The sequence below is a fragment of the Panthera leo genome, chromosome D4 (genome assembly GCF_018350215.1).
Source record: "Panthera leo isolate Ple1 chromosome D4, P.leo_Ple1_pat1.1, whole genome shotgun sequence".
NCBI classification, from domain to species: domain Eukaryota; kingdom Metazoa; phylum Chordata; class Mammalia; order Carnivora; family Felidae; genus Panthera; species Panthera leo.
Window position 1 is genome coordinate 89,672,861 of NC_056691.1, and position 25,746 is coordinate 89,698,606.

Here is a 25,746-nt window from a genome sequence, read left to right on the forward strand (position 1 = left end):
GCTTTTGACCTTGGAGGGGAGCCAACCCCGGGGCCCCTCCTCCCTGCAGGGCTCCGGCACCCGCCTCTCTCGGTCCCCCCCACACACACCCCCCCTGCCCAGGAGCAGATGACATCACTCTTTTCCGGCTGCCAGGCGTTGACCTACATTCCTCCCGCCCTCCTGTCTGGGAGGCGCTCCAAACGCCCGCTCCTCTCGCCCCGAGGAGGGAAGGGCCCGCTCACGATTTTTGCGGGGCACTGGTGCCAGGCCCGCGGCCAGATGGTGCTCCTGCTGGCAGCTCCCAGGTGCCACCCGCCCTCCCCGCAGGGCAGGGCACGCTCTGGCCTGGCCCCAGGCCGGTGGCCCTGCCCTCCTGACAACCGCTTCTTGTGGCCGCAGAGACCCCAGCCGGGCCCGAAGGTGGACAGGTAGGGGTGAAGTCAGCCTGCCAGCTTCCTCCTTAGCGGGAGCAGAGCACGGGCCCGGACAGCTGGGGTTGTCTGGAGTGGCCTTCCCCTAGAGGTGAGGCCTGGCCCCGCCTGCCAACACTTGTTGTCCCCTCTGGCTTGTTAGGGACTCATTGATTGGAGAAGGTGGCTGAGACCCTCTGTCTGGAGGGTGGGCAGCAAGAGGGGTCAGGGATTGGACTGGAGGGTCCTGACCCAGCCGTGTGCTTCAGCAAGGCCAGCAGGTGCAGCTGCCAGATAAGATGCCCGGTTACATTTGAATTTCAGATACATTTCAATTTTTTTAATATAAGTATATCCCAAATATGTCATGGGATATACTTATACTAAAAAAAAAAAAAAACCCTGCACTATTCATTGTTCACCTGAAATTCAAATTTAACCAAGCACCCTGTATTTTTATTTGCCAGTTCTGGCTCTTCAGGAAAGTGGCTCTGAGATGACCGTGTGTACGTCCCCTGGTGGGGACCCCCAGGCCTGGACGACAGGCAGGCTGATTTGGGAGTTGCTGGCCGCGGACAGGTTCTGGGGGAGGATGTCGACAGCACAGATGAGGGGGCCTGTCTCAGGCTGGGCACTGGGGGCTGCCAGGTAAGGCCAGTCCGGCCCATCCTTGGTGGCCCACACTCCCACCTCTGTGACCTGCCGGCCGTCAGCAAAAGGCAGCAGTTGACGTCTGTGCAGGGCTGGCTCTGTGCCCGACCCTGTGCTGGTGCTCACCACGTAACAGCAAACTGACGCCCGGAGGGGAGACTAACACCCCGAGGCTGGTCACCTGCCACCATTCGCTGCTCCAGCCGCGACGGCGGTTAACTGAGTAGCTGCTCTGTGCCGATGCCACGCGGGGTCTCATTCATTCATTCAACAGATACCGAGAGGCCCCTGCGTGCCAGGCACTGTGTTAGGCACTTGCGAACAGCCAGAGAGCCAGGTTGAAAATCTAAGATGTAATTCAACCCTTCCAGTTTGCAGAGGAAAGGGCTGAGTCCCAGAGAAATGACTTGCTCAAGGTCACCCAGCAAATTAGGAGCAGAGCCTGGAGGAGAGTCTAAGCTGCTGACTCAGCACCTCTCCTCTATCCCTCTCCCTCTGTCCCTTTCTCTCCCTCCCTGTCCTCCCTCCCCCTCTCTCTCTCTCTCTCTCTCTCTGTGTCTCTCTCCATCTCCCACTCTCTCTTGGAGCCACTCCTGTGCTAGAGAATTCAAGCCTGGGATTCTGAGATGGGGCTGGGGTGGGGAGGGGTAGCGGGTCCTGGGGGGCAGGGAGCATCGCTGGCCGGTGGCGGGCCCCGTGGGGCTGGCCGGCCTCACACTGTCCCTCTGTTCATTATTAAATAATGCTTCCTGATGGATGAGCTGGAAAGTGCTGTGTAGCGGGGTCAGGTGGCTCAGGTGATGGTTTTCTGGTAAGATTGATGGTTCTCAAAGGTCACATTCAGAAAGCAATTCCTTGGGAAAATTGATCCCGGGGATGCAGGGGAAACATTGGGGCTGGAGGTGCCGCCGGGCGTCTGGACCACCCACCCAGGTCTGGATACGGGCACGCGCTGGGAGGGCAGGTGGGAAAGGGGCTGCTTTCTTCCGTGGCTGTTTGTTTCCTGGGCCAAGGCCAGGCCCCAGAATTGCCGAGGCTGTGGGGGGGAGGGGGGTGCAGGGAGGATCTGCCTCGCGCCCCCTCCCCCAGCCTTCACCATCCCTGTGCTATCAGCAGGAGGCAAGCTCCAAGAGCCTCGAGGTGGGAGAGAGGCCGCGAGGTTCCACCTCGGGCACCTGACAGCCCTGAGTTCAAATCCCGCCCATCCCCCCAAGATGCCTGGGGTGCGTTACTGACGCCTGACCTACCAGAATCTTGCCTCCTTACCTGGGGCATGGGGAGAGCGTGCCTTCTGGGTTTTCCCAAGGATTCGGTTAACAATGCACGTCGCCCAGCACCTGTCCACGTATGAGTGCTCAATAAATTATTGATATATGCTTGTTTTATTTTATTTTTTTTATTTCATCTCCCAAGGGCCTTCTGAAATAGCAAAGAGAAATCCCAGAAGGACAGCAGCCTGAGGGAGGGTGGGAAGGGACGTGCCTGTGTTTGGGGGACCGTGCGTGGGATGAACTTCTCTGGGCCCAGGTGTGTCTGACAGCCGGCACTGGGAGACCCTCCAGGCCACCGCCACCCGCCTGCTTGAGGCCCTTCCTAAAGTGGGGCTCGCCAGCTGTGTGGCCTTGGGCAACTTGCTTACCTTCCCTGTGCCTCATTTCCTTACCTGTACAAAGGTGAGAGTAATATACCCTTGGTAACGCTCTTGTGAAGACGGCAATTCATTCATGGGAAGCTCTCAAGTTCCCAGGCTTCAGCCACTTAGGCAACTCCTTCACTATTTTCCCATATCCCAACTATTATTCATTCGTTCATTCATTGGTTCATTCATTCATCCATTCAACAGCTTCCTGAGATATAATTTCCATACCACCCACAACACCCATTTAAAGGATGTAATCCAAGGGCTTTAATCTACTCACGGATACATGCAACCATCCCCACGGTCAAGCTCTAAAACATTTGGATCACTGGGGCACCTGGATTAAGTGACTGACTCTTGATTTCCGCTCGGCTCATGAGCTTACGGTTCATGAGTTCTAGCCCCACATCGAGCTCTATGCTGACAGCATGGAGTCTGCTTGGGATTCTCTCTCTGTCCCTCCCCCGCTCCCTCTCTCTCTCTCTCTCTCTCTCTCAAAATTAATAAAGTTGAAAAGTTAAAAAAAATCTTTATCACCTTCAAAAGAATCCCTGCTCCCCTCCCACCCAGCCACTGGCAACAATGAATCTCCTTTCTATCTCTACGGATTTGCCTAATGGGAACATCTCCGTGTAAATGGAATCACACAACATTTGTCCTTTCGTGTCTGGCTTATTTTGCTCAGCATAATGTCTTCAAGGTCCATCCCTCTTGGGGCAGGTTGTCAGGATGCATTCCCTTTTATGGCCCAATGATACTCCGTTGTCTGTGTTCTGTTTTCCTGGTGATCGGCACTCGGGTTGTTTCTGCCTGCGGCTGCTGGGACTAAATGCAGCTGTGACCGTTCCTGAGCGCATTTTTGTGCGGACACGTTCTCGTATACTTCGGGGTGGCATCGCTGGGTCACGGGGAGTTGCTGGAGGAGTCTGTGGTCTTGTGGAGACCCGCCAGACCGCTTCCCAAGGCACGCCTACCATTTTCCATGCCCACCAGCAGCGGGTGAGGGTTTCAGTTTCCCCACAGCCTTGCCCTCACTTGTTAGGTTCTGTGATTTGGGTGCTAGCCACCCTAAGATGCACAGAGGGGTAACTCACAGTAATAATTTTGATTTGTGTTCGCCGGCTGGTTAGTGACGCCGAGCCTCTTGTCATGTGCTCGTTGGCCATTGGTGTATCTTTCCTGGGGAAATGTTTACGCAGATCCTTTCCCCATTTGAAAAACTGCGCTATTTGTCTTTTATTACTGAGGTGGAGGGGCTCGTTATGTACCCTAGATAGAAGTCTCTTATAGGAGAACTAATAAAAATAATAAATGAAATAATCATTATTATATTAATATATTATTATATTGATAGCATATATGATATACTAGTAATTAATATATATTATTTAATTATTATACCTAGGGGTGCCTGGGTGGCTCAGTTGGTTAAGTGTCTGACTTCGGCTCAGGTCATGATCTCACGGTTCTTGGGTTCGAGCCGCATGTCGGGCTCTGTGCTGACAGCTCGGAGCCTGGAGCCTGCTTCAGATTCTGTGTCTCCCTCTCTCTCTCTGCCCCTCCCCTGATCACGCTCTGTCTCTCTCTGTCTCTCAAAAATAAATAAATGTAAAAAAAAATCTGTAAAAAATTATACATAAAAGATACATTAAATAATATATATTATTTAATTATATATTATTTACTATATTAATAGTATATAATATATACTATAATTAATTAATATAATTGATTTCAATTACTGATTAATTAAATTATTTAAATTAAATGTTAAATGATTGATTTAAATATTGCAAATGAGTATATTGATAATAATTATTACTACATTAATAATAATTTGCAAAATTTTTCTCCCGTTCCATGAATTGTCTTTTCACTTTCTGGACGGTGGCCTCTGACACAAGTTTTTTAAGTTTGATGAAATCCAATGTATCTATTTTTTTTTCTTCTGTTACCTGTGCTTTGGGCATTGTGGGTAAGAAACCACTGCTCTACCCGAAGTCAGGAAGATTTACCCGTCTGTTTCCGTTTTCCTGGTTTTAGCCTTTCCACGTGGGTCTTCGATCCATGTTGAGTTAACCCCTGTGTGTGGTCTGACTTCATTCTCGTGCACGTGGATATCCCGTATTATTTATTTACTTGCTTGATGATTGCTTTAAGTGAACACACTTTATCGCCTCACCTAGGCAGTAACATGCCTCAGATCCCCAGGTTTGACGAGGTGGCCACTTCAAAAAAAAAAAACAAAAAAAAAAACCACCGTGTGTTCAAAGTAAACAGCAACCCTGAACCTGTTTCCTCGCTGACCCGTGCAGCTCCCGCGGTCACGTGGTCGTGCGCGCCACCACGGGAGACGGTGCTGACGCTGACACACACGAGGGGCGGGGGGGGGGGGGGGGGGGGGGGGGGGGGGGGGGTGGGTTGGGGAGAAGGGTGTTGGCATTAGGGAAGCGTATGTGCTGACCGGTAAGCTTAAGCACAGGACCTCTCTTTGCCAGGGACTGTCTCTGGGGTCTAGTGTCCCCAGGAGGAAGAGTGACCAATGCCAACAGGTGCCTGCCCGTGTCCCTGTGCCTTTCTGGGAGCGGAGCCCATGGTGGGCCCACGGTGCGGACGCGGCTGTGGTTTGGAGCTCCGGAGAAAGAGCGAACAGGCTTCTTCAGGCTGCGTGTGTTCGGCTCTGAGCTGCAGTAGAATCTCGACAGGGTCAGGGCCCAGGCTGTTCCGGGGAGCAGGAGTTGAAAGAATATAAGCTTGGGGCACCCGGGTGGCTCAGCCGGTTGTGTCCAACTCTTGACTTCAGCTCAGGTCATGATCCCAGGGTCGCGAGCTCGAGCCCCGCGTCGGGCTCTGTGCTGACGGCTAAGAGCCTGGAGCCTGCTTCCGATTCTGCGTCTCCCTCTCTCTCTGCCCCTCCCCCGCTCACACTCTCTCTCTCTCAAGAATAAACATTAAAAATAAATAAATAAATAAAAGAATACAGCCTTCAGACCTGCTAACACCAGGGATAGCGCCTTTGCCTGCATCAGAATTCTTTTTTTTTTTTTTTACTGTTTATTTATTTATTTTTTTTTTTTTTTTATTTTATTTATTTTTGGGACAGAGAGAGACAGAGCATGAACGGGGGAGGGGCAGAGAGAGAGGGAGACACAGAATCGGAAACAGGCTCCAGGCTCCGAGCCATCAGCCCAGAGCCTGACGCGGGGCTCGAACTCACGGACCGCGAGATCGTGACCTGGCTGAAGTCGGACGCTTAACCGACTGCGCCACCCAGGCGCCCCAACTGTTTATTTATTTTTGAGAGAGAAAGAGAGAGCACAAGGAGGGGAGAGGCAGAGCGGGAGGGAGACACAGAATCCGAAACAGGCTCCAGGCTCTGAGCTGTCAGCACAGAGCCCGACGCGGGGCTCGAACTCACGGACTGTGAGATCGTGAGCTGAGCCGACAGACCCACTCAGGCGCCCCTGTCCTTGGCCCCGAGACTTGAGTCACAAACAACGGGAGGTAGGTGACTGGGAACAGGGTTTCCCAAACAGCCCCCTGAGACCTGGAAGACCCACTTCTCCCCCAGAGGAAGGGCCTGTGTGAGCTCAGCAACCAGCCCCTCCCGCCCTGGCCTGACTGCCCGGTTTAAACTAACGTTTGTCATCTGCTTATAGATGTAATACCTGCTCACGATAGTGTAGAAAACGTGCCAAGTGACAGAGAAGAAAATAGAAACCATTCATCATCCCATCCCCTCCCAACCTGGGACAACCACAGTGATGCCCAGGTGCCCTTTCTGTCGGTGTTTTGGGTGTGGATAGATGTACTTTGAGTGTAACCGGAGGCTGCGTGTGTCAGTCCTCCTGGGCCGCCGTAACCGAACCCCACAGACTGGCTGGGTTACACAATGGACACTCGCTTTCCGGACGGTTTTGGAGGCTCGAGGCCCATGATTAGGGCGCAGGCAGGGTTGATTTCTGGTGAGGCCCCACTTCCTGGCTCAGACGACCAACTGCTCAGGTGTCCTCACTCGGTGGGGAGAGAGCTCTGGTGTCCTTCCTCCCTCGAGGCCCCCAGGGCCCCACCCTTATGACCTCATTTAACCTTAATTACTCCCTCAAGGCCCGTGTCCACACATGGTCGCACGAATGGCTAGGCCTTCAACATGTGGATTTAGGGGACACAATCAGCTTGTAACTCTTCTCACGTACAGCTCAGTAACCTGCTTGTTTCCGATCCACGTCCTACCCCATATTCGCCTGTGGGACTCTGGAGTTGAGTATCGCTGAGTTCCAGTCGCAGGCATATCTTTGGGCAGCCTGTGACTCTGGGCGAGATACTTAACGTCTCTGGGCCTCCTTTTCCTGGTCCGTAAAATGAAGGTGACAGTGGGGCCAACTCCCGTGGTCATTAAAGCCTTGGATGAGATGCGGTCTGGCCCACGGTCCGTGCTCTGTGAGCGTGGTCTTTTCATTTGTATTAGGAACATTTCCCACGTTTGAAATAGCCTTTAATGACACATGTAATATAACATTGTATTAATAGCATCTCCTCCTTGCCTCGCAAACGCTTGATCCGCCTTCGGGCCTCAGCTTAAAACCCTTCTTCCTGGAAGCCCATCGTGCTCCCCCAAGATGAAGTTAGGACCCCCTCCCGCCGTGATACCCCCTCCTGGGTATGATGCTTGGGCCCCGATAACCATTGCCATTAATTAAAGATTTGCACGATTACCGTTGTTAAATTCATCGACTTCGGGTTTTAGAGCAGTTTTAGGCTTACGGAAAATTGAGCCCGTGGTGGAGAGAGTTCCAAATACCCCGTCTCCCTGTACACAGCACCCGCCCCCATACGCCATGTGCAACAGCTTTTTTTTTGTTACATGTGTTGCATTTGTTACAGCAGATGAGCAGCGGTGCCTTGTTATTATTATTAACCAGAGCCGCAGGTTTACATCAGGGCTCAGTCTCAGTGTCATTATCAGCATTGTGGGTTTGGACAAATGCCCAGTGTCCTGCATCCACCATGACAGTGCCACACAGAACGGCTTCACTGCCCTGAAATTCCCCCCTCCCCCATCACTGATGTGTCGATCATTGCCCTCCTAGACTCTATACTCCACCAGGGCAGGGACCCCACCTGCTTTGTTGACCATTCCGTTCTCTGTTCCCAGCCCAGAGCCTGGCACGTAACAGGGACCCTATATATACATATATTATTTTGCACATTTTAATAAAAACAGGATTCTGCTACACGCAGCATTCTGCAATGTGCTTTTTACACACATTGACAATACTCCTTGGAAATCTTCCCGTATCAGAATCTAGAGCACTCTTGCTTCCTTTGTGTCACGCAGGACTTGCAGCATGCATGCGAAACTAACACCACCATGTACCTGTCACCCAACGTTGGCAGTTAGCAACTCGTGGCCTCTCTGGTTTCATCGGTGTCTCTGGCCACGTTCCTCCTTTCCGTGCTATTCCGAAGCAAATCCCAGACACCAGATAATTTCATCTGTAAAGACTTCGGCATGTGTCTCGAAAAGATAAGGACTTTAAAGAACTAGAACCCCAACACCATGGCCGCGCCTAATCAGCGTTAATTTCAGATCGTCAGATAGTCTTCAATTTCCAACTGTCTCGTGAGCATAGTATTTGCTTGTTTGAGTTTAGAGGTTGTTTGAACCAAGATTCAGATGAGGTCCTCGCCCTGCCTTCGGTTGATGCCTTTGAGGCCTCTCTTGGTCTAGGTCCCCACCCCCCCATCAAGTTTTGCCCCCTTGTAGTTCATCCGGTAAAGAACCTGGCTCGTCACTTCCGGAGTCCCCTCTGTCCGGATTTGGCTAACTGCGTCCCGCTGGTGTTCCTTAGTGTGTTTCTCTGTCCTTGGTAGTTGCTGCAGATTCATAGCCGGCTTGATCAGCTGGCTTGATCAGATTCGAGCTCCGTTTGGCTGAGATCGCTTTCGGGGTCCGTGGGCCCTTCCCTTGGGAAGCCTCGTCCCGCCGGCCGTCTCTTGTGAGGTTGCAGGCTGCTGACGCTCAGAGCCCAGAGCCCAGAGCCGTGCATGGAGTGAGGGCTGCTCCACGGTGGCCTTCTAATCCTGCTTTCTTTTCCGCTTGTTAGCTGGGATGCTTCTATAAAAAGAAACATCCCCTCATCCCCCATTTGGTTACCCGGAGGTACAGTTTACACAGGACAGACAGGACATGCCTGACTCCCTCCCTTTATTTACCGGATTTCAGAATAATGAGTTGCCTATAAATATTTGAATGAACGAATGAATAATACATGTGTGGATGAACCGACCGGGGGGGTTGGGGAGCGGGGGTTCTCTCCATCTGCCCTCAAGGGCGTGGGCGGAGGCGGGGAGCAGGGGTGCAGCCCGGGGCGGGGGCGGGGGGGGGGGGGGGACCTGGCCTGCGGGGGGAGGGCTGGTGAGCGGCTCTTGCCGCCCGCCAACCTGCCTCCGTCACGAGCAAAGATGATGAGGATACAGCGTCTGGGTCAAGGTCGCCGCGTGAGCCTGCCCCGAGATGCAGGAAGGCCCTGCAAACACCCATCAGCGAGGGGAGCGGACCGGGGGTGGGGGGGGGTGGGCATCTCTGTCCGTCCCGGGAAGGGACTGAAAGGCTGTGCTCCCTGCCGAGCAGGGCGGTGGGGGATTTTTGCGGTCCTGAAGGAGGGCGCTAGCCTCCTGGCCGCGCTCTCCTGTCCCCGGGGCCCTGCCCGCCTGCCCCCGACGCGCACTGAACCTCTCTGGCCCTCCGTGTCCCCCCAGGTGCAAGTGCAACCTGCACGCCAGCCTGTGCTCCGTGCGCGAGGGCAGCCTGCAGTGTGAGTGTGAACACAACACCACGGGCCCCGACTGCGGCAAGTGCAAGAGGAACTTCCGCACGCGGTCCTGGCGCGCCGGCTCCTACCTGCCGCTGCCCCACGGCTCTCCCAACGCGTGTACGTAAGGGCCGAGCGGCCACAGCGCCCCCCAGCGGTGCCCCCCACCCGCCCCCAGCCGGCGAGGCTGTGGCCCCTCCCGCCCTTCAACCTCGGGGCGGGGGCCGTGGGTCGCGCACGCACACGTGAGCACACGTGCGCACAGACACGCGTGCGGGCGTGCGCACGCACACGCGAGCGTGCCTGCACGTACACTCGCGCCCCCGCGTTTTCCGCGGCTCGCCGGCGTCAGGCCTTGTAAGTAAGACCCGCCTGCCTCCTGCAGGAACCGAACCCCCCCCCCCCACCCCTTCTGGGCCCGGCCAGAGGGAAACCCCAGCTGAGCGGCTCGTCCTTCCCTTTCTGGGCCCTGCGGGCTGGAGAGAAGGCACCACAGGGTGTCAGGAGGAGGGTGGTGGAGGCCCCTTCCTCCCTCCTGGCCGTGATTTTCAGCACCACCCCTCATACCGGGCGTCCGTGGGGCATTTACAACCGGCCACGCGGGCACCACATGCTGCGTGGTCACCACGACCCTCAGATTGGCTCCTGGAGGCGGGTCTCCTATTAGCCCATTCTCCAGGGCGGTCCTTGGAGGCCCTGGCCTGAGATCCCCGCAGCCTTCCCCGCCTTCGCTCTCTGCACAGTCCTCTCCTCCGGGCTCAGCCTCCCCGGGCCGGGAACGTGTTCCTTGGGGCGTGCCCATCCGTGCCTACATCGTGAACACCCGTCGGGGGACCCCACTCACCAGGGACCCCCAGCATAGTCCATGGCTGCTTTCATGAAATGACAAATCCCAGGGAGCCCCCGAGCTGCGGTAGGGACGCTGCACCCGGCACAAATGCACAGCTTCTCGCTCAGCTCTCACAGCTGCCCCGAGGGCGGGATTATTATTACCCCCGTTCCCTAGATGAGCAGACTTGAGGCCCAGCAGCCTTAGTCCAGCAGCAAGCTATGTGCCAGTCACTGGGCGTCCTGCCCCGGGGCCACCCGCCCACCTGCCCGCCCGGGCGCCCCCGCAGGAGCCCCTCCATTGGTGCCTTCCCTCCGCCAACGTGAAAGATTTATGTGACTTTAGGCTGATCAAAGCTGGAGGCCTCACAGAGAGGCCATGACAGGCATGTCGTGCCTGTGCTGGGCGACAGGCCTTTGAAGGTCTGACTTGCCAGGCACTCACAGCACTCTGGGCCTTCAAAGGCGCCCAGAGCTCTGGGCGCTGACAGCCGCCCCGCCCGGCTCCCTCCCCACCAGGTGCCCGACCCATCTCTTTGTTGGAACCGGTTCTTGAGGCCTTTCTTTAGTGGCTGTCACCTCCTTCTCTGACTGGCAGTCTGCCTCCCTATATCTGTCCTGCTGGCCTCCCCATCCCTGCTCTCTGCCCCACCTCCTCTCCATCCTCCACCTGGAAGGATCTGCCGGAGTCTCCTGACGAGGCACTGACAGTCTCACAGACCTGCTCAGACCCGCAGGCCACCTGCTCTGTCCAGCCAGCAACGGGCACGCGCGCACACACACACACACACACACACGCCAGGCTTTGCCTCTGGACCCTCTCCCCTCCATCCTGCAGGGGCAGGTGAAGCCCCTTGATTTTGGGGAGCTCCTGGAGCTGGTCCCTGCTTCCCCAGAGTCCCACCCCGCCCCCCAGGGAAGGAGGGGTTTCTTCTGGGATACCCGGGAGCAGAGATGAAGCTGGAGGTTCTAGTATCCTCAGCCTAACGCTGTCCCCGCCCCTGGGACCCCCACCTTCTCTAGGACAACGAGAAGAAAACAGCCCCCAAGACACAGACAGAAACAAGTCACTCCCAGGCTAATTTTGCCCTCACCACCCCCCCCCCCCCAACGTCTGCATCTCAGTAAATGGCACCAGCACCCAGGGAGCCAAGCTGAAAGTCTTGGGGGGGGGGGGGTCACCCCTGACTCTGGACCTTCCCCTCCACCACCACCAGCTCTGGCTCCCCATCTCCTCCCTTGCTGCTGCAATAGTGGCCCTCCCCTCAGGGCCCCTCCAGTCCCCTCCCCTCTGCAAGCAAAGGGCGCTCCTCACCAGGGTGCCCCCCTCCCCTCATCACACCTCACCCCCAGGCCCTCAGAATAGAATCCTAGCCCAGCCCCCACGCCCCCCTACAAGGCCCTCTGAGATCAGGGGTCCCCTGATCTGTCCCTGGCTGTCCTGCAGGGCTCACTGGGGGCGGGGGGGGGGGGTCATACACCACTCTCCACACCACAGCCTCCCCCCTGGAGGGCCTCCCAGCGTTCCAAGGGGCATCCTTGCCCCTGTTCTTTCTTCCAGAACACCTGGTCGGGGGTGGGCGGGGGGAAGCCTGACATCAGCTCCTTCCCTCCAGTGCTGATGATTCTTACCATGGTATCTCCAGACTCCCCGGTCAGACCATGACCTACACCTCCATCACCCCCCCCCGGGGCGCGGACACGCACGGACAGAAGGGCCTCTGCCACTCACAGGCCTGTGGCCTCGGACAGGCTATTTCACCCGGAGCCCCGTTTCCTGATCCGTGGAATCAGGCCCATCCCAAAGCCCTGTGGGGTTGTGTGGGGACTAAAAGGCCCCCATGGGGGCCGTGCTGGGCACGTGCCTGGCGCATGGCAAGCATTCAGCACATAGCAGCTGCTACGATTATTTTTCAATGAGTCATTCGGCCACGTCCACATGTCCCCAGACGGGAACCCACGCGGTGCTTTCTCCCTGGTGGCCTGTGCCTGGTGGCACCCCCGAAGAAAGGCCCCCACCTGCACGGCAGGACCTGAGAGTCGAAAATCAAAGAAGAGGGTGCGGGTGAAGCCCCCAGTGGAGCGTTTGACCCTTACCAGCAGGTGCCCCGGGGTTAAGTCACGGCTCTGAGACTTCATTTCTGCATCTGCAAAATGGGCTAAGGCGGCCCCTCCCTCTCAGGGCTCAGGATGAAGTGGGATCATCGCCTCCAGGTTTCCTTCCCCCAGCCCCGCCATCCCCTCCTGTGCAGGGAGGAGGTGGCCAGAGGCCCGGTGACCCTCCTTTTCTCCCCGCAGGTGCCGCCGCAGGCTCTGCTGTTGGCAGTAAGTACGCTCTGAACCCGCTGCCCTGGGGACGGCCCTGGGGCCCGAGCCTCTTTGCGACTCCTGGCAAGAACGGGAGAGAAAAGAAGGGGCTTCCCTGGCCCGTGGCCGCCCGCCTCTCCCCACTTCTAACTGCCCCCCGCCCCGTTCACTTCTCACCTCTGCCTGCTCTCTCCCGTCCCCTGTGCTGTGGCCTGCAGCCAGCGCATCTCCCATTTCTTCCCTCGAGCTTCCTGGTTAGTGCTGCTTTGGAAAGGGTCCCCGCAGCCCCTGGGTGAACCACCCCCTCCCATGTCTCCCTCTCCTGCCGGGCAAGAGTCGGGGTGGGGGGGGGTCCCTTGTTCTTGGCCAGTGGCAGAAGTCCCCTGAGCCCCGTGAGGCTGGGACAGGTAAGCTGGGATCCAGCTCAGGCCCGAGGGGAGGGGGGGGAAGGGAGGGGTGGGCGTGAGTGTCGTCCTCACGTCCATCATCAGGCTACCGGCTCTCAAGCCCTCACAGCACCAGGCACCAGCTACGCAGGGTCCTTCCAGGACCTCATTGAATCCTGGCACCCTCCCCCAAGGTGGGTAGCGTCGTCTGCTTTTAGAGTTAGCAGGAGAGGACTGGCCGGTGTCCAGTCAGCCACTGGCACACCTCCCGTTTCAGACATGCTTGAGCGGGGCCACAGCCCACCCTGGGCCGTTCCCTGCCGCAGAGAAGGTGCCAGAGGAAGCTGGATTCTGGAGGGGATGCCGGCCGGCTCAGTGAGGCCGGAAGTTGCTGCGTTGCCCCCATCCCCGCCAACCCCTCATCCCCGCCAACCCCCCACGCCCGCCAACACCCCATCCCTGCCAACCTCCCACCCTCTCGTCCCCTTCTCATCTCTTGCCAGGCATCGGTAGGCCCCGGAAGGACCCCATCCCCAAAGCCCCTGTGGCCACCGTGGCCATGAGAGGGGCCCCCAGCACTCTTGCCCTCTCCACATCCGCTGCGCGGGGCCCCGGGGCCCTCAGCACCCCACAGCCCACAGGTGGGTGCCCAGCTACGGCCCAGCTGTCCCGGCCTTTCCCCCACCTCTATGATGTGCACCTGCTATAGGGGCTTGGCTCTTAGACTAGAGAACACTAGACCCTAGAGCCACGAGAGTGTGGGGCTGAGGGGCCTCCAGGCCATCTGGGCCCATCTGTTACTGGGCCCCAGCCAGGGGATCTGGGGCTCACTTCAGCCTGGACCCTTCTACCTCCTGCCCCCCAAAGCACAGCTCAGGAGGATCCCTGAGACCAGCATGGCCGAGAGAACGGGGTGACCGAGGAACCGGGGGAGGGGCCTAGTGACATCCAGGCCACACGAAGTGCGCCCAAAGCCTGTCTCCCAGGGGGGCTCCTGCCTCAGTGCTCTGCCCCAGGCGCCGCCACCCGCACCCTGTTGTGCCCCCAGCGCCTCGGCAGCCGACCCCTGGGAGTGGACAGCATAGACTGAGCCAAGAGGGCAAGCTTCTCTGATCAGTGAGGCAGAAGGGCACCTCTGGGCCCGGGTTTTTGGAGTAGGGACTGCTGGGCTTTTCTGGGCTGCGTGGGGAGGGGCGGGGGGCAGGGCTAGGCCAGGGCGAGCATCCCACACCGCGTCAACCAGAGCAGCCACTCTTAGGGGTCCGCCCTGATGGACAGGCTCGGAGATACCCGCTCTCTGGTTCGAATTCCCCTCCGAAGTTGGGATTGCTGTGTATTCGAGGCTTGGGGTGCTGGAAATGTCCTGTCCCCGCCCACTGCAAATGCCAGAAGTCCGAAACGATTCATCCTTCCCGGAGGGTGCCAGGAGGACGCGGCCGAGGGAAGTCTCCCTGGTCCCGGCTGGGAAGGGGAGCTCGGCAGTGAGCCCCAGCAGAGAGGAGACGGCAGGGGCGCCTCGCTCCTTGGACGGTGCCGTGACCCTTCCTTCCTCTGCGCACGGACCTGCGGAGGAAAAGTCCCCCTTGTTCTTGGGCCATCTGGCTTAGCTCCTCCGTGGGACCCAGAGGGTGACACCCCCCCCACTCTTGATTTCTGCCCTTCTGCACGGGGAGGGCGGCATTTGCAGGAGGCAGGGGCTGGTCAGGAGATTCAGGAGTTACAGGGGAGCCTCCTGGCCCAGGGGTCCTCTTCGGGGTCAAGGCCGGGTCCATGCTGGGAATGCCAGGACATAAGCTGGCCGCCTGGGCCTTGTGCTTGATTTTGCAATGTCTGTGATGGGCATACGGGAGCAAAATTTGCTATAGCGGGTGCTGTGCCTGCCTGCAAACAGTGGTCTGTCTGGGTGGGGACCACACACACACACACACACGCGGAGTAACCTTGAACCCATTTTCTGAGTGCTTCCGATTTGGTGCACGCGGTTCAGGGCAAGCTGCACGGCTGGGAGGTAAAGAGAGGCTCAGATCAGGGCGGCGAGCCAGGCGAGGTGGGTGCGAATCACGAGGGTCCCCGGGACCCAGGTGGTGAGAAGGCGCACTCCTCAAACATTCAGTGGGCCGTGGTCAGCTTGCGTGGTGACCCCAGTGAGGGCGGCAGGGCGCTTTGGGGCAGGAGGTGGCTCTAGCGTAACAGTCAGTGACCCCAGCAGCCCGTGTCTCAGAGGTCATCGCTCCTCCTGGCAGCTGAAGCCTGTGCCCTCCCTGGGCCCCATGTACGTGGACCCCCACTAATAATGACGGTCCCTCCAGTTGGCGGAGTGTGGACTTCTCCTGAGCCCACAGTTCCGAGGGGATAGGACCGTTAGTTCCTGGTCCCACAGGTGAGGATGTTAAGGCTTGGGAAGAAGCAGGTGGAGTTCATGGCACGTAAACTATACTTCAATAAAGCTGTTTGAGAAGAAAGAAAGAGGCAGCCGCTCAAGGTAATAAATAGGATTACAGAGACGCGCAGGGAGGATTCGAACTCGGGGCTCACCGACTCCAGAGGAGAGATAGCTGCCTCCACAGCCACCCAGCACCACCCCAAACCCCCCCAGCTGGAGCCACTCCCTGATTCCCAAGGAACAGAAGGGACCTCCATCTGGCCTCGGCACACGACACAGGCCGCGGTGAGACTGTTCTTCCCGCGCACCCGAGCGTGTCCCAGAGAGCCCAGCCAGGGGTCTTTCTTGCCCCCGGCTCCCAGCCCCCAGAAAGGTCCTGAGTCTCCCCACGTGCCTCCCGACAGGTGCTTCAGACTCTTTGACCGGAGTCTAGCTGGGCCCGTGACCCTCTGGCCCAGAAGTTTCTCCGTCTTGCCCATGTCTAGCTGTCTGGAGGGCAGAGGCTGTGGGGCAGGAAGAGCTGCTCGGGACCACTAATCCTCGCCCGCAGAGGGTGGTGGGAGAAAGGCTCTAAAGCAAAAAGGCTCCGGGGCTGCTTTTGTTTGGGCTCTAATTAAGCCCTTGCCAATTTGGGTCCTGCAGCCTTCTCTCCTCACTGAGCCCCGTATTAATGTCAATTCGATGCCCAAAGGCTCCCAGCGCCCAGCTGGAAAGTCTCCTGCACTTTTTAGCTGGTAGATTTTCTGTCTCTCCCCACCAGCCGGCATCGTGCGTAATCCCTTTAAGAAGTGGAGAGAATCCGATTTCTCCCCTGTCCCTCTGGGTTTGTCTTTTGAAATTCAGTGCAGAGCCATGCCTTGCCTTCCCCAGCCCTGCCCGCTTCCCCCGCTTTGTGGCCGCTTAGTCTTGGGGACAGGCACAGCGACCCTGGGGGTTGACTCGCATCGCGGTCCCTGGCGAAAATGGGCCCACGCTGTGGGCTGGGGAGGGCGGGTCAGATGGTGGAGGGGCTCCGGTCCCCACGTTGGTGTTGGACAGGCAGCCTTCAAAGACCGTTCTGGACGCGTTTGATGACCCCTGCTCCCCTTTACAGCCATCAGCCAGGGACTTTGGCACAGAAAGGTCTGCGCCCAAATACGGGACTGGATCCCGCTGTACCCTCAGTAGGTTCGGGGACAACACAGGGAGGGCAGAAGGGTCGTATAATCAGGTGTCCCGCCGAAGAAAGGACGGCCCAAAGTGTGCAGGTTTTCGGGCTCAGCCCCGCCCCCCTCTTCTCTGGCTTCAGGTCACAGGCTGTAGTAGGTGTAGACGCTGCCTCTCCCGTAGACCTGGACCCAGTTCCGCTTGGCCAGCGTAGACCATGCTGCTTCTGCTAAGGGTCCTATGGGTGTGTGATGACTCCGGGTGCCCCCCAAGTCCCCCAGCCCCACCCTGTCGCATAACTGGGCTTCTCCTTTTCTTCCCCCCCAAGAGTGGATCAGGCCATCTACAGCTGCCCCCCTCGGGGAGAGCTCCCCCGGGCCCCAGATGCCCTCCAGTGCAGAAGGTATGGGGGCGGGAAAGTTCCTTAGACCGCAGGCCCCTCCCTATGTAGCGGAGTTAGCAGGTGTAGGTGCCGGGAGGTGGGGGGGGGGGGCGGGGGCGGCCCTCGGGAGCTGAGGGGAGGGGCCTCGGAGAACCATCTGCTCACACCCCGGGGCTCACCTTCTTAGAGGGATCCAGTGTGACGACACCAGACGCAGCCCCTGTTAATCCTACGCTCCCCCCCCATGGGCTTCGGGGCTAAGTGGGGACTCTGCGCTGACCACGGGTATCCTGCCCTGCCACTGTCAGCTACAGGACCCCCCAGGGCAGGGAGGGGAGTTCGGAGAGGGTCAGGCCCTCCTGCAGGAATGGGGTGGCAGACTCAGACCCAGGGGTTGACTACCGGTGGATGAAGGAAGAGAGCGCATCCCAGGTGGCGGCGGGACCAGCCGGGGCAAAGGCTTGGCGGGGGGATCCCGCCAACGGGGCAGGGGGCGCCGTCGATGGTGTGGATACCAAGCCCAGAGCCTCAGTGTCCCACAGCAGGGGGAGGAGACACGCACAGGCTCGTTTGTAGCCTCGATGGACGTTCACTTGAAGCACACGGGGGCCCTGCCCGACCCTCCAAGTCGGGAGGCCGTTCCCAGCCCAGCTCACCTGCTCCCTGGACGGTAGGTCCGAAAGCCTGTCTGGACAGCAACCCGGGCCCCTCCAGGAGCCGTGAGCGGGGCTCTGAGCGCCCTCTGCTGGCAGGCAGTTCTGGAGCTAGAGCCGCAACCAGGGAGGGTGTGCGGTTCCCAGCAGCTGGAGGCCCCTGACTCCCTCCCTGGTGATGGGGCCTCTGGAGCCCTCGCTACCCTGCCCCGGGACGGGACCGACGAGGGCACCGCAGACTCCCGGAGGGAAGCGGAGCCCGACTTTGCTGCCGGGATAGTGTCGTGCTCACTCACAAAGCTGGGGCCGGGCCCCAGGGAGTTGTGATGCGGAAGGCAGGTGCTGTCTGGGTTCATGGCTCGATACACCTGCAGGCAGGGGGGTCCGTGGATAGGAAAGGACTCGCTGTGGCTGGAGCGGGGGGTGGGGATTGCTTCAGAAAGGGAGATGCCAGAGCCTCGTATGCCAGGTGCACACTCTGGGTTTGATGCCCACGGGAGTTTGGAGAAGAGAGGAGAGAGCTAAGCGATATTCGCCATCAGAAAATCATTCAGCGTCAGCAAAGCACTTAGCATGCTGTCGGGGGATGCTGGGGCTAGAGAAGTAATTTGGGAGAATTAATCCAGCCGAGTGTGTAAGTGGTCTCCGAAGGGGCACCGGAGGCCAGAGGGCTGCTTCTGCGCGGCTCCCGGATGTGCTGTGCCCCCTCAGATCTGAGCAGGTGAACGTGCCCAGGGCCCCGTGGGACCCTCCGTTGCGCTTTCCCTGGGCTCGGACAGCCTGCCCTCGGCAGCTGGACCGTGGCGACGAAAGAGCGTATTTCTCGTCTCTCCAAGTTGTGGGCACCTTTGCTGCTGCCCCCGCCCCTGCCCCGGCCTCCAGACCTTTCCAGCTCAAGCCCAAATCTGCTGAAGTGGTGCCCATTGAAGAATTCCAAGGTAAGAGGACGGGCCCGGGCTGGATTCAGCCACCTCTCCCCCACCTGCACTGGAAAACGGCGATACAAGACGGAGGACCCATGCCTGGCTCCGAAACCCCTCCCGGAGTAGCTGGGTCAAGGTGAAACCGAGCCTCTCTTCCCTCAGTCCTCCCTCCCCAAGGGAGCTGGGAGCAGGTATGAGTCAGAAGCACAGTGGGCAGGCACGGGGCAGGCACCGGAGCTTCCAGAAATAGCCTGTCCTGGCTCCCCTGGGAGGTGTAGCCCAGGGGCCCGTCTTGGTCGAAGCAAGAGCTGGAACACAGGGGTCACCGGTGCCACTCCTTGAGACACTTGGGAGATGGCTCACCTTCTCACTGCTCCCGGGGGGACAGGCGGAGGGGGCAGGCCCAGGAGGCCAAAGGTGTGGCAGGCCCACCGTCTCCTCCTGGGCACAGCTCCGAGGCTCGCTTCTCCAAGGTCCCCCATGCCCTTGACCACCAAGACCTCGTCAGTTCCTTCCTCTCCCATCACGAAAGGGAGGTTCGGTCCTCCAGAGATGCACAGATGGTGTTTCAGGAGGGCGGCCAGCGTCTTGCCCGTTCAAGGGCAGTCACACTGGCTTTCCTGTTCGAGGGGGTGCTGAGCCCCTTAGGAGGGACACCAAGGGATAGCTGCCTTCTTGGGACGGGGAGCCAATTCCCATGCCTTCAGGATGCCTTGCCCGGCAGTCTTGGGACTCGCCCAGTCCCTGGAGCAGAGGGAGGGCTGGGAGAAACGGCAGGATGTCACAGAGGTGGCTGTCCTCGGTGTGGGTGGGACCGTGTTCCTGCAGTAAGAGTCCAAAGCCAGGCCAAGACTATCAGGAGGGCAGAAAGAGACGCCCAGGGCACAAACCCTAAGACGGTACCCATTCTCAGGGGGCTGTGCGAGAGGAGGCCCTCTGGTGCCAATCACGTTTGCAGAACAGCTCAGGCTAATAATAAAAGGTCCGGCAGGTGGGCGTTTTCCGTCCAGTGGTCTTCCAAAGCAGCATGTGGAGGAAGCTCCTGGCCCATTCCATCTCGCCCCGGAACCCATGCACGCATCTTCCCTTTGCCGAGCCACCCCGGGGGGTGCCGCGCCACAGGCACTGTCCTTCCTGCGCTCACGCTGGCTGCGCGACCCACCCTCCCTGCATGAATCATTCCCAGTCGGACACGGGCATCCTTCCGAGCCGCTGGCCCTCCCTGAATCCCTGCCCCCCCCCCCCGGGGCCAGGTGGGAACCCGTGGGCTGGGGGAACACACCGGTCCTCCTGTCTCCTCCCGCGTGACAGGGAAGCGTTGGCGGCCCGCGGCACCTTCCTGCTCCCTGCATGCCCCGGGCTGGTCTGTCCTCGCCCCGTGCCTCAGTTTCCCCCAATACACGGTGCAGGGGGTGGCAGGAAGGCCCGGTGTCCCTTGGCCCACTGACCCGTGGTGTTTCTCACGCTCGGCCGGCCCAGACTGTGAGTGTTACGGCCACTCCAACCGCTGCAGCTACATCGACTTCCTGAACGTGGTGACGTGTGTCAGCTGCAAACACAACACGCGAGGCCAGCACTGCCAGCACTGCCGTCTGGGCTATTATCGCAACGGCTCCGCCGAGCTGGACGACGAGAACGTGTGCATCGGTGAGCCGCTCGGGCCGGGCCGCGGGGCGCGGCGTGGGCGCTGCTGGCGGGGCGGGGCGGGGCCGGGCCGGGCGGGGTCCCGAGAGCCCTGTGTCCGTCCGAATCCCCGGGAAGGGGGGCGGGGCCCACGCCAGCTGGGCGTCTCCAAAGACGGAAGCCTCCGGAATCCGCTCTATGACGAACCTCCCACAGGCACTGGAATTGCAGAACCACTGGTTACAAAGACTGGTTCGAGAGCTTGCTATGGGCCTCAGTTTCCCTGCTTGTAAAACGGAGAAGTGGATTAGATCAAAGGTTTTTTTTGTATTATTATTAAGTGTATTTATTTGGAGAGAGAGAGAGAGTCCCAAGCAGGCTCTGCACCGTCAGGGCGGAGCCCGACGCAGGGCTCGAACTCACAAACCTGTGAGATCATGGCCTGAGCCCGAAATCAAGAGTCAGATGCTTAACCCACTGAGCCACCCAGGAGCCTCCAGATCAAAGGTTTTCAACCCATTTTTCGTGGCTGAAGCTTTTCTTCCAACGAAGTCCTTCTGGTGCTTTTATTTTTTTTTGTAATTTTTTAAATGTTTTTATTTATTTTTGAGACAGAGACAGAGCATGAGCAGGAGAGGGGGAGACACAGAATCTGTGTCTCCAGGCTCTGAGGCTGTCAGCACAGAGTCTGACGCGGGGCTCGGACTCACAGGCCGTGAGATCATGACCTGAGCTGGAGTCGGACGCTTAACCGACTGAGCCACCCAGGCGCCCCCCAGTGCTTCATAAGCAGAGGCCCAGCTTTTAAGACCCAGGGGGCACTCCTTCTGCTCTCTTCACGCTCTGCTCCAGGACTGGTTTGGGGGTAGAGAAGCAATCTGTGGGGGCCCTGGGCCCGGGCACAGGCAGGCCATCCCAAAAGGCCAGACCCAAGGCCCCAGCCAGCGCCCAGCAGCCTGGAAGGGCTGCCCACCACCCCTGCCTCTGTCTCCACTGGAGGCCGGTGCTCGGTCCTCGGGTGCCCAGCCCCCTTGGCATCCCGCTGCCGAGCCTCCGCCCACCAGGTCAGCTCTGGCTTCACAGAGGAGGGGCTGCCCGCGGGGCTGGAGCGGTCAGTCTGAATTATGGCATTGGCCTTCAGATAATTCCATCAACTCTAAAGTGACCCAAATGGAATCGTGCTGCCGATGGCACACTGGCCAGCTGTAGGGACAGGGTGGGGCTTCCCGATCCTAGTCGAGGCATTCCCTGCCTCCCGGATACATTCCTCTCTCCTTGCCTCTCTCTGCCTCCTCTGCTTCAAGGATTCCCAGAGTGGGGACCTTTGCCCCCTCCCACAGAGCAGAGGCCCGCCAAGAAACCAACAGGGAAGGGGCCGGGGGAGGCTGGAGGCCTCTGGGGCTGCTCCTCCTCCCACCCTGTGTGCTCCCTGCTCCCCCGGTAGCCCCTCCACCCGGATGCCCTGCCCTGATGAGGCTCCTCCCACCTGTCATGGATCTTAAAGCCCTTTGGATCTGGGAAGGTTCAGCGCTCCCTCCAGTTTCACAGACTGAGGCTGAGGCCCAGAGAGGGGTTGGGGCTGCCCCCGGGGCCAGCGGGAGGGAGTGGCTAATGGATGCTACAGCCTTCCCTCGAGATCTGGCCCGTCGGGCGGCCGTGGGCGCACGTGGACACGGTGTGGGGTGCACCACCGGGGAAGGGCAGGGGGGCAGGCTGGAGGGATGCGGGGCCGGGCGGGGTGGGGGTCGGTGCGGAGGACGCCCACAGCTCGCCCTGACCGCACGCCGTGCCCGTGTCCGTCCAGAGTGTAACTGCAACCAGATCGGCTCCGTGCACGACCGGTGCAACGAGACCGGCTTCTGCGAGTGCCGCGAGGGCGCAGCGGGACCCAAGTGCGACGACTGCCTCCCGACGCACTACTGGCGCCAGGGCTGCTACCGTGAGTGCGCGCCCGGCGGGCGGGGGCTTGCGGCCGAGGGGCGGGGCCACGGGCGTCGGGGCGGGGCTGGGGCTGGGGGCGGGGCGGAGGGCGAGGCCTGAGGCGACCCGGGAATGGAGCCGGTGCCAGGTGGGAACCGGGAGGCGGCGGATCTGGGGGCCGGTTGAGCGGGGAGTCGGAGGCAGAGGCGGAGTTGGCGGTCGGTGGGATTTGGCTGACGAGGACGGGTTTGCGGAGCGGGAGGGTGGGGAGCTGTCCGAGCAAGCGGTGGCCTGGCGAGACCGAAAGGACAGTGGGCGCTAGCCTGGGAAGGATGATGGAAGGGCGCTCCTGGCACAGGGAGAGGCAGGTGCAAAGCTCTGGAGGAGAGAGAGCAGGTGCGTCGCAAGGCCAGTAGGCGGGGAGAGCCGAGGGCAGTGGCGGGAAGGAGACGGGGGCCAGCTCTCGCCTGGCCACCGTCACCATCCACGCTGGGGCGTTTCTCACCAAGGGCGCCCTGGGCCTCCAACACCCCCCACGCCCCCGGCCCGTCTCAGTCGCAGAAGCTCCACCGAGGGGGGCGGGGGTGGACTGGGCCACCGCCCGCGTTAACCGCCCCTCCGCCCTGCAGCCAACGTGTGTGACGATGACCAGCTGCTCTGCCAGAACGGCGGCACCTGCCTGCAGAACCAGCGCTGCGCCTGCCCGCGCGGCTACACCGGCGTGCGCTGCGAGCAGCCCCGCTGCGACCCCGCCGCGGAGGACGGCGGCCTGGACTGCGACCGCGCGCCCGGGACCGCCCCGCGCCCCGCCACCCTGCTCGGCTGCCTGCTGCTGCTGGGGCTGGCCGCCCGCCTGGGCTGCTGAGCCCGGCCCGGAGGGGACCCTGCGCCCGGGGGGCGGCCCTGGGGGCTCGAGGGCCCGGGGGCCGGCGCCCGAGGCCGGGCGGCGAGAAGGGTGCGGCCCGAGCTGCTCCCAGGTGCTACACAGCAGAGCCCTCCCGCCTCCTCCCGCCGCGGTCAGTGGCACCTGCCCCCGCCCCGGCACTGCCCTCCGCCGCCGCAGGGGGCGCTGTGGGGGCTCTGGCCCCAGCCGCCTGCGATTTGGGTCTTAGGTTTTCTTTTGTATCACCCGCCGCCCCCCACCCTTTTTTTTTTTTTTTTTTTTTTTTTGGCTGGTGGTGAGACAGCGGGTGGGGAGAAATTCTCACCTCAACACCTCCAGGTCTGCCTCCCAACACACACACACACACACACACACACACACACATATGCGACTGTTGCAGACACCCCCTGCGCCTGTCCCTGGCTTACCATAGGCCAGCGGACCCCGAACTCCTGTTGCCTACAACTCTTCTTTCTTTGTTTTCCTTTGCAACCCACCAGACTCCGTGAGGCCTGGTGACCAAGGAACTCACCGTCTGGGGGAGGGAGTTAGGAAGGAGGGTTGGGAAGGCTGGAAACTTGGTTTTGTAGAGAATTATTTTTGTTTGTATTCACCGGCCCCTCTAAGGAGGACACGAGCCGGAACAGGTGGTTGATGGTGTATAACCCGCCAGAGTAAAGAGTCTGCTCACTGCTGCCTCCGGGAGCTGTTTTCTTTCTGTGTTCGTGTCCGCTCAGCAGGGTTCGGAGTTTGAAGAGGAGCCCAAAATAGCCGTGGAGAAACTCTTCCCCCCGCTTCCGGGCCCTTCCGTGAACGACAACGGTCAGCCCTGCTCCCTGCGGGTGTGGATAGCGGAGCCCTCTCGCCCACTGGCCAGGAGCGACCCACGTGTTAGGGCCCCCACCCCCAGATGGTTGTCTTCCTCCTTTCCCTTAAAAAAAGAAAAAGTCCAAAGTTTATTGGCACTTTTCCCCAGCTGTCCTTGAATTCACAAGCACGTGGTGGACATTGATGTCCTGAGAAGTCAAAGTGAAGTGATGTGGTACATTCTACGAGCTTGACTCCCATGCTCCGATTTATGTATCAGGATGGGTCTGTCTCTCAGACCCGTGTCTCAGGCCCAGTGTCAGCCTCCTTCCAGTGCCCCGAGCTGGAATCCGTAGACGAAATCCACAGCGGACCCCCCTCTGCTTCCCCTTTCCCTCCCAAGGGTCACACATGGGGTGGCCAAGGGGACCCAGCGGCAGCCTGGGAGTTGTGACAGGACACTCTGAAGAATGGGACCCATCAACTGAGGCCCTTTGCCATGGGAGGGTCCCCTGGGTCTGTCCTGCCCTTGGGTGGTTGTACTTCCCACTGCTTGCTCTCAAGAAGGTCCGGCTCCCTTCCAGAAGATTCCCAACCTCATGGAGCGGTTCTGGTTCCCAGTTGCTTCTACGGCCTGCACCTGCAGCCACTCCTTTCCAGGCTGGGAAGTTTAGACCTGCCTCCCCCGCTCTTGCCCCCAAAGCAAGGCTAAAACCCAGTTCAAGAAAACTTGGCCTCGAGGGCAACCAGATTGTAATGCGGCACAGGAAGGGGGAGATAACAACTGGTTATGAAATAGGATTCAAGGCCAAAGGCCTACTCTGCTGGCGTCTCTCAGCTCCCATCCCCAACACCAGGTTGCAGGGGCAGCTCCCAAAGGAAGTGCCTTCTGTAGGCCCCCCGTGGTTTCACCTTCTTCCTTACTGACAGAACTTCTCCCAGTGAAAATAAGACACCTCTGGGGCTCCGTGTGTATAGGAATGGGCACGTGGCACAGTTCTGGCCAATGAAATGGAAGCAGGAGCAATGGGTGGGGCTTCTAGAAAGTTCCTTAAAGGCCCCTCCCCTTACCCCCCCCCCCCACTCCCCACTCAGCTTTAGTTGGCCCAGTTTAGGGCTCTGGCCCTGCTCTCTTACCCCTCCCCCTGGTGCTCAGGCAGCAGAAGTGAGGGAGGGGGCCATCTGGCCCCACACACACTCTCCATTGTGTTGCCCTGGGTATGTCCCTGGAAAGCTCCTGAGTGAGGGGTCCAGAAGGAAAGGGGCCTCTGTGGGCAGCTCTCTGTCCTCTCCGACCTCTCTCAGCTGGACCGGCGCTGTGTCAGCTTCCCTGGGACTGGTCTGAGCGAGGGCCGGAAGGTGAAGTTCATCGTAAATCAGAGCGGCAGCCCGGGTCCCTGCGGAGGCCACTCGGGCCCTGACCTCAGCAGGAGGGTGCAGGGAAAGTTGCCAGCGGCCATTCGGAAAACTCTGACGTTTTCCAGGCAGCTGGGAGGAAGGAGGAAACAAGGTTAGCGGGGCCCAGAGTCACAGCCCAGCTTCTCTGAAACAGTGCGCCCCGTCCACCAGCTCAGGTTCGACACCTGCTTCTGAGAGGTCAAGAGGCCAAGGTCCCCGTGCCCCGGCTTGGATGTGAGCCGCCATGTGCGGGCGCCGTGCACGCTTTGTGGCACTAAATGCTCATCTTCACCCAGGACAGGCTTCTCCACCTCAGTGCCTTTGACCTCAGGGCTGGATGCTTCTGGGAGGAGGGTGGCGGGAGGTGGTCCTCTGCACCCTATGATGTTTAGCGGCATCCTAGCACCCCCTTCTCTGGTGTGATAACTCACGGTGGATGTAGGCATTGCAGATCGGGGGCAAAATTGCCCCAGGGTGAGGGGACCACTGTCCTCTGCAGGAGGGACTGTCATACCCATTTCTGGGAAGGGGAAGTGGAGGTCCACCAAGGGAGGCTAGGAGAGAAGTAACTGTCCTGAAAGCACACTAGCTAAGCCCAGGGGCAGGAGTT

General features: G+C 59.6%; 1 protein-coding gene across 8 annotated transcripts in view; it reads left to right on the top strand.

Moving 5' to 3' along the window:
* NTNG2 (netrin G2) overlaps positions 1-23,629 on the top strand; it is a 65,818-nt gene extending 42,189 nt beyond the window's left edge. For 2 of the 8 annotated variants that reach the window (XM_042913189.1, XM_042913190.1), the window contains exons 5-12: positions 9,445-9,617; positions 12,624-12,650; positions 13,522-13,659; positions 16,876-16,950; positions 18,419-18,520; positions 19,985-20,152; positions 21,933-22,067; positions 22,678-23,629. In XM_042913189.1, the coding sequence (XP_042769123.1) occupies positions 9,445-9,617; positions 12,624-12,650; positions 13,522-13,659; positions 16,876-16,950; positions 18,419-18,520; positions 19,985-20,152; positions 21,933-22,067; positions 22,678-22,913 (1,054 nt within the window). In that variant the 3' untranslated portion in view covers positions 22,914-23,629. Of the gene's footprint in view, positions 1-9,444; positions 9,618-12,623; positions 12,651-13,521; positions 13,660-16,875; positions 16,951-18,418; positions 18,521-19,984; positions 20,153-20,344; positions 20,435-21,932; positions 22,068-22,677 lie in introns of those variants that run through there. The other 6 variants (XM_042913191.1, XM_042913192.1, XM_042913196.1 and 3 more) reach the window with 6 other exon arrangements.
* The last annotated feature ends 2,117 nt before the right edge of the window (positions 23,630-25,746 follow it).